Below are 8,214 nucleotides of genomic sequence, written 5' to 3' on the forward strand. Positions count from 1 at the left end.
TCGGCCGGGCCACCCGTCACCCATCACCGGCCACCGACCTCTGCCCGGACCCCCTGGTCACGGAGGGTCGGGTTGGGTCAGGTCAAAGATGGGGAGAGCGGAGTGGGTTACTTGTGTCATGAGTTGTGTACAGTCTCTGCACTGGCCGTACAGGGTGGCCAAAGGGCGTGGGATATGGGGAAACTGAGGCAGGGCAGAACTGGGCCCGGTAGGTGGGTGCCCACCCCATGGCAGCCCCAAGGCGGGGGGGGGGGCAGATGCTGCCCGTGGTCTGTGGGTGGTGGGGCATGGTCAGGACACGGGGACACCAGCAACACCAGTGCCCTTCAGGGTAACATGTCCTGGGGACAGGGAAGCTGAGTTGGGGAAACTGAGGCACGGGAAGCAGCAAAAGCCAGGGTGGGGGGGTCAGGCATCCAGGGGAGTGTGGGGACACGTGTGACCCTGTCCCTGCCCTGTGTGTGTGTGTGAACACACACAAGCATGCCCCCCAGTGATGCTCTGTGTGTGGGACACTGGGGACAAGGACAGCCATGGGGCTGTGGGACCCACAGCATGTCCCCCCCCACACCTCCCCTCTCGTCGGGCTCTGGTGGCAGCGGGGTCAGGGCCAGCGTGTCCCCCAGTCCCTTCCCAGCGCGCCGGGGGTCACCTGTGGCAGTGGGATTCGGTGTCCCCTGCCCCACGGCTCCCTGGGGACGCGCCTCTGCCTGCGCCTGTCCCTGGGCAGCGGAGGGTTCCAGCTGGGGGGACTGGGTGTCCCTGAGCCCCGTGGCCCGAGCGTGTGCTCCCAGCTTGGGGACATCGGGGTCAAAGCGACCAGGTCTGGGAGGGACGCGGGACACTTTCTCCCTCTCCCTGGCCCCAAGGTGTCATCGCAGACGCCCAAAAATAGCCGGGAGCTCGTGTTCAGCCTCCTCCCGCCGGCACTGCCTCCGAGCGGGACCCCCTTGCCTCGCGTCCCCGGGGGGGGACAGCCACCAGACCCCACAGCATGGGTGTCCCCTCGCCCTGGCTGGGACACGCTGCAGGGCACTGCTCCCCGGGGAAAGACGGACGAGTTATTCCCTGGAGAAGTCCCGGGGGAGCCAGAGCCCCCACTCACACCCACCCACATGGCCCTGGAGGGGACGAAGAGGGCAGGGGCTGTCCCCTGTCCCCTCACCCTCCTGGGTGTCGGTGTCCCAAATCTGCACGGCTCTGGTCCCCACACGCGCTCCCAGGCTCCCCCCAAGACAGCAGAACCATGAGATGTGGACGTTCGCACGTATGACTGCCCACACACATGGACACCCACCCACAGGAGCACCCACACACGTGGGCACTCATGCCGACAGGCACCCACCACGCACGTGGGTACCAATGTACATGAGCACCCGCACTCATGAACATGCGTGCCCACGAACATGTGTGCACACGGTTGCCCATGCACATGGACACCCCCCAACAGCAGCAACCCTCCTCCCCAGAGATCCTCGCACACAGACACCCCTGCACATGGACACCCACCCACAGGAGCACCCGAGCACGTGGACACACACACCCCCCCAGAGAAGCTCCCATGCATGTGGACACCCATGCTCACAGAGACCCACCGCGCATGCAGCTGCCCGTGCGCATAGACAGCCACACGCATGGACACCCACTCACATGGGTGAGCACCCGCGCACATGGTCACCCATATACATGGACACCCACCCACAGGAGCACCCATGCACACAGACACCCATGCTGACAGAAACTCACCATACACATGGGTGCCAATGCACACAAGCACCCATACACATAAACACGCATGCACACGCCTGCCCATGCATGTGGACACCCACGTGCAAGGACACCCACCCACAGAAGCTCCCATGCATGTTGACACCCATGCTTACAGAGACCCACCACGCATGTGGGTGCCTGTGCACATGAGCATCCATGCACGCAGACACCTACGCACAGGAAAACATATGCACACGGTTGCCCGCGCACATAGACACCCACCCACGTGGACACCCAAGCACAGGAGCACCCATGCACATGGACCCACCCCCCCAGAAACCCACGCTCAGGAGCACCCATGCACATGGACACCTACCAACTCACAGGAACACGCATGCACATGGACACCCATGCTCACAGAGACCCACCACACGCAGGGTGCCCATGCACATGAGCACCCATGCACACAGACACCCACATATATAAACACGCATGCGCATGGCTGCCCATGCGCATGGACACCCACACACATGGGCACCCACCCACAGGAGCACCCACCCACATGGACAGTCATGCTGACAGAGACCCACCGTGGGTGCCCATGCACATAAGCACTCGCGCACACAGACACCCATGCACATGAACACACGTGCACGTGGACACCCACCCACAGGAGCGCGCACACGCACACAGACCCCCACCCACAGCATCACCCATGAACATGGCCACACATGCACACGCACGCTGACACCCATGTGCACAACACCTGTGCACAGGGATGCACAAAGGTGCCCACACATGTGGGTGCTCCATGCACAGAGGCACCCATGCACGCAGACACCCATGCACATGGGTGCCCACGCACATGCACGGATGCCCACGCACACGGATGCCCACGCGCACACGCGACGCTATGTCCTGGCCGGGCTGGCCTCCACACCAAGGGACGGGCAGCCGGTGTCCTTGCCCAAGAGCCCGGGGTGGCCAGGGCCACCCTGGGGTGCTGGGGACAGGTCCTGCTGGACACGGTGGCCCTGCGTGTGGCCCCGCACAGCTCTCCTGGACGCGGTCACCACCCGGGTGGTGGCCAGAGTGGACCTGGGCTTTGGGATTTATTTGCTGGTCCCACAGCGACAGCTATAGGTGACCATCCATGATGGAGCTGGGTCCAGCACAACGCGCAACCGCTCTGCCTGGGTCCAGCCTCCCCAGCAAAGCCCGGCCTGGGCCACTGGCCCCTGGCCTGGGCAGGATCAGGGCCTCCCAAGTCCTTCCCAGCCCCTCAGTGCTCGGGCAGGAGGGTCCCCGTCCCACCCGCCGGCAGGAGCGGAGGTTTTGGGGAGCACGGCCAGAGCCTGGGAAAGCCCAACTCCATTTTGTGCACGTGCCCAAAGCGCTGCAGGACCCCACTGGCCCCGTTCGCTGCTGCTTCCCCCTCCCTGGGTTTTCTCCAGGGACACGGCGGGGGGATCCCAGGGCTGTGGGAGGGGAGCAGGCATGGGGACCCATGGGTGACCCCAGCATGGAGGGCCAGGGTCGTGCACAGGGCTGGGGATGCCCAAAAGAGCGTCGCCCTGCTTACACCCGCCGAAATCACCGGCATTCCCCCCCGCCCCAGAGGCAGAGCTGCCTCCCTCCCGTGGGGACCCGGGGCCAGCGGAGAGGGTGACACGGGACAAGGAGCCAAGAGCCCCGCACTCCCCGGGCAGGGACCACCCTGGGTGCTCCAGTCCATGGTGGGACCCCTCAGCAAGGTGCTGGCTGCCGGGGGGGGGCTGTTGGGGTTGTGTGGTGCTTCCCCCACCCCTTCTTGAAAAAGGCTCCTGGATCGCCCAGGAAGAAAGGCCAGGAGACGGCGGTGGTACCCAAAACATCACAGTGAACACCACACTCAGCTAGAAACACCCGCTGGCTGCTCCTGCGACGAGGAGAAAGCCCCCCCCGGCCAACCCCCTGCGCTCGGTTCTGCCAAATGCCCCAGAAGAAAAATATTCCTCCCCCCCGGGGAGGCAAAAAAATCCACCCCCCGTGTCCTCGCCCAGGGCATGGGTGGGAATCGCCCCTTCGTCACGGCAGGTCCCCGCCGTGCGATGCTCCCCTCATGGCGGCGGGGGGTTGACGCCCGACGGTCTCGCCACGGTAGCATGGAGGAAAACCCAGCGGACTCCGGCCGTGCCAGGAAAGCTGGGCTGATGCTCCACAGCCTCCTCTTTCCTCGGCTGGTCAGCAATGTCCCCCCCAGCAGCGGGGTTAGGATGTGTCCTTCAGCTCGGGGCTGGGGGGCTGCGGAGGGGGCACCTCCGCCAAGGGCGACTGCATCTCCTGGGCGCTGCCTGCGAGGAGAGACGAGGGTATGAGCAACGCCGGTTCCTGCCCGCCCCGCCTTGTCCTCCGTCTTCCCCACCACCCACCTGCGTTCAGGGACATCTCGGCCAGCTTGAGGGGCAGGTCAGAGGGGCTGACGCCGGCCGGCGAGCCCAGGATGTCGGGCAGGGCATTGCGCCGGCCCGTTCTCCCAGAGGATGCGAAGTCCAGCACGGGTTCCACCTCGGTCATGCTAACCCTGGAGAGACACGGTCCCCTTCCCCGTCAGCACCGCTGGGCGAGGTGGCACCCAGCCCCTGAGCGCGGAGGGTGGCTCTGGTCCAGGCAGGATGCTCTGGGTCAGGGCGGGCAGCAGCCCCTGCCTGCGGCTGCCCGGGGAGCCGGGCTGAGCCCTCTCCAACCCCCTCTGCCCACCCTGACTGCAGGCTCTCCCGTCCCCAGGGTTGGCACCTTTGGGTGCTGTGATCTCCGCTGGTCACTGCATCCTGGAGGAAGGGGAGACCTCAGGGGTTCCACTACCACCCCCCAACCCCCAGCAGCCTTACCGGGCACCCTCCAGCCTGGCCTGGTGCTGCGTCTCCCCCGGGCCCAGGGTCCCGCTCCGCTCCCCGGCCTGGCGGTTCCCCCTCCCGAAGTCTCCCAGCCAGCGAGGGACCCCACGGGAGACGGGGGGCTCTGGGCTGGGTCCCCTCCGGCTCTGACCTGGGGGGAGGCAGAGCAGGGGGTCAGCGATGGCTCCTGGGGCTGGTGCCAATGGGGTGTGAAGGAGGGAGTGGGGAGCAAGCTGGCGGTGGGAGCGTCTGTGTCGTCATGCGAGGCACCCATAGCACCCAGCACCCTCTGCCCTGGGTGGCTACACCAAGCCAGGCTGCGAAGGGCAGGGACCCCTCGTCCCCGGTGGGCAGGCAGGAGGAGGGGGTGGCAGCGAGAGATGGATGGAGAGCAGGCATGGGGACAGGGAGGTGACACCCAGCTGGGAGGTGGGACAGCAAAGGAGGCTGAGAGGGCACAGCGGGACTGGCTGCAGTGGCAGTGGGCAAGGGCACGTAGTCCCCAACCTGGGGACCCCACCGTGTCCCTCAGAGAAGGGTTCTTGCTGAGCCAGGGCAGGCAGCAGTGATGCAGGGGTCTCCCCGGAGCAGGCGGGGGGCTCTCCTAGGAAGCCCCCAGCACCGTGCACTGTGCCGATCCCACCGGTGTGGATCCAACCCCGGCGCACACTGCTGCCGGGACCTTACTGGGATGTTTGCTCGGCACTGGCAAATACTTTTTACTTTTGCAGAAGGGTTTTGCAGTTGCAGGTGGGAGGTGGCACAAGGGTGGCACAGGACCTTGCAGGGACAGGGGTGGCCTCCACCCTCCCCAAACCCCCTCTACCCGCTCATGGGACCCCCAAGCCATCACCCCAGCAGCCCCGGTCCCTCCAGATCGGACGCTGGTGGCAATGCTGGGACTGGTGTCCCCAAGCTGGTGGCGGTGGCAGCTTGTCCTGCTGTGGGGGAGAATGCACTTACCGGTGTCCCACTGGGAACCACTCTCCAGTGGAGGACAAGCCAAGGTCCCCGAGTCCTTGGGCGCAGGCGCTGTGCAGAGCGGGACGGGTGACCCCAGCTGCGTGTGAGGAGGAGAAATGAATGATTAACCCAGGAGGTGATTAGTCACAGGGTGGCCACCCCGTGCGGGGCAGGACCCGGGCCCTTTTCAGGTGGGGAAACTGAGGGACGGAGCGAGGCTCAGGTGTGTGACGAGGGCAGGGTCTGCGGCCCTGCGAGTGGTGGCTGTGCTGCTGCAGAGACATGGTGGAGGTGTGATGCTCCCTGTGCAGGTGTACACGCACACATGCACCACTATGGCACTCTGGGGCTGCGTGTGTTTGCGTGTGCATTGGCACGTGTGTGTACATTGGCACACATATGTGCATGTTTGCGTGCATCACCTCTGGCTGTGCTGTTGTGTGTGAGTGTACGTGAACATGCAGCTGGAGCTGAGCCCCGGGGTGTGCATGTGTGGTGCCCTCTGGTACACATGTGCATGGTCTCCCATGGCACACGTATGTGCACGCCTGGCATCCCTTGGCACATGTATGTGCATGCCTGCTGCATTGTGGCACATGCGTGTGAATGCATGGCACCTCCGGCACACATGCCTGCATGCCGTGTGCCCTGTATGCACGCCAGCACACGTGTGCACCCCTATGTCAGCGCGAGAGCTGCTGCCAGCCCCTGTTAGTGCCGGAGCCGTGTTGCCTCCTGGTCACAGAGTTTCTCATCACACACCACACGTTCAATTCATGTCCCTCATCTGGCACCGAGCGCCCTGCAGCAACGCCTGCACGCCCGGCGGGAGCCCTCAGGCCGTCAGCCCCTGCTCCGGGCACCGGGACACGGGCAGGCGGCGTGTAGCATCCATGACGGCACCGGAGCACCCGCCGTGTCACCCTGACAACCGTTTGGGAACAGCGGCTGGAGTGAGCCGGGGCTCACATGCCAAGCCTGCGTCATGGTATGAGCACGTGAGCGTGCACGAGCACACACATGCACACACGTGTGTACACTCATGTTCACACACACACTTATGCATAAAGTCATGCATGCACACAGATGCAGACACGCATGCGTAGAGACATGCATGCACATGCGCAGGCATGCATGCACAGATGCATATACACACGAACGCACACACGCTGCACACAGACAGACAGACAGACTGACTCTGCACAGCCCGGCAAGACAGGAGCCCTGCAGGGCCGGATCAAAGCTGCCTTCCCGGCAGCCCCAGCGGCTCCTGCGGGCTCGAGCGCTGGAGAACCAGACAACAAACAGCCTTCAAGACCAGTCTGGATCCTGCCCGTCTCCTTCCCGCAGCTAAACATCTCCAGGGACGCTGGGGACTGGGTGCCCAGGACGCAGGCAGGGGTTACACCCCGTGTGCTCACCCAGCGCACCAAAAAGCCGTGCAGAGAGATCAGGACTCTCATGCTGGCACGGACAGAGAAGCCACTGGGTCCCCAGAGGGGACTGAAACCCCTGGGGGGTTGTCATGGGGAGGGGGGGAATCCTGAGCGCTCCTGGGATACAGCATCGCTGTCACGGGGAGCCCGTCCCCTGTTCCCCTGCATCCCTGGGCTCCCTTGGGAGCAAGGTCCAAGGTGCCAACACCTGCCTGGTGCCGAGCGCTGCCGCATCCTCCGGGTCCCACGGGCAGCAAATCCAACTCAGCACTGGGCAAATAACGTTGTATAAAACCCCGGCCCCCGCTTGGTGAGCGGAGATTTCCCCCTCTAAGCAGGGACCATTTCTGAGAGGCTTAACGTGGTCTCAACTTAAAAAAAGCTCCTGGAGTCACATGGAAGGTCCTCGGGGCCGCTGGCTCCTGCTTTAATGCCCCTAATGGGATATAGGAGGGCAGGGCAGAAATAAACCTTAATCCCTCCTGGAGATGGGCTGCGGTGGAAGATACTGGGAAGAAGGTGGAGGGAGGACATAGTACTGGGACGTGTCGTGTCCCCTTGGTCAAGTCCCTTGGGAATTGAGCCAACGCCACTGCGGCAAAAGCTGCCTCTTGCACAGAGGCCACCGGGAGACCAGAAAATGTCCTGCAAGGCCATATCCAGGCTGGATGTCCCCAAACCTTGGGCGTCTTCATGCAACGCAATGTCCTCCCAACACAAGAGCTCCGTCCCTGTGGTGCTGCTGAGCCCTGCCGCTCTCGTGCCATGCAGGCAAGAACCATGGGCATGTGCTGCGCTGCTTGGTTTGGGCCAGGGATGCTCAGTAACATAATTCGGCTGTGGCGATGACCAATTAAAGCACAAGAGAGGAAGGTGATGGTCTGGCTGAAGGCCAGCGGGCGAGATGCAAAGTGATCATGAGATGATAGTGCAGAGAAGCGAGATTTTGCCATCCCACTGAGGCCGGGATGTGCTGCTCCCCGTCACGTGCTGCTGCAGATCCCCACCCCATGCCCAGTATCCAGGCTGCCTGGGCACCTTCTGCAGGATTAGACCTTGCCTTCGGTATCCAAGCTCCTTGCAGGATGATCCGCTGCAGGAAGCATCTCCTAAGCCCTTTTTTATTTAGATGCTGACCCACTTCTTGCCTTTGACATTTGGGTACAAACCCCAAGCCTGGAGCAGCCCGGGGAGCTCCTGTACCTGCAGGCAGCGGGAGGAAGGGCTCC

The 8,214-nt window shown here is 63.8% G+C and overlaps 1 protein-coding gene across 1 annotated transcript; it reads right to left on the bottom strand.

Annotated features, from left to right (window-relative positions):
- Nucleotides 1–3,940: 3,940 nt before the first annotated feature.
- LOC132319660 (cAMP-dependent protein kinase inhibitor alpha-like) lies at nt 3,941–4,266 on the bottom strand. The gene is made up of 2 exons (XM_059830942.1): nt 4,122–4,266; nt 3,941–4,043 (listed from the first exon to the last, which is right to left on the bottom strand). The coding sequence occupies exons 1-2, from the start codon at nt 4,264–4,266 to the stop codon at nt 3,961–3,963; spliced, it is 228 nt and encodes a 75-aa protein (XP_059686925.1). The 3' UTR covers nt 3,941–3,960.
- Between the last annotated feature and the right edge of the window lie 3,948 nt (nt 4,267–8,214).

This window comes from Gavia stellata, chromosome 29 (genome assembly GCF_030936135.1).
Source record: "Gavia stellata isolate bGavSte3 chromosome 29, bGavSte3.hap2, whole genome shotgun sequence".
Classification (NCBI taxonomy): Eukaryota; Metazoa; Chordata; class Aves; order Gaviiformes; family Gaviidae; genus Gavia; species Gavia stellata.

Coding starts and splice junctions, on each gene's coding strand:
- LOC132319660 (XM_059830942.1), bottom strand. CDS start 4,266: ATGACCGAGGTGGAACCCGTGCTGGACTTCGCATCCTCTGGGAGAACG. Junction 4,044..4,121: donor CGAGATGTCCCTGAACGCAG/GTGGGTGGTGGG, acceptor CTCTCCTCGCAG/GCAGCGCCCAGGAGATGCAG.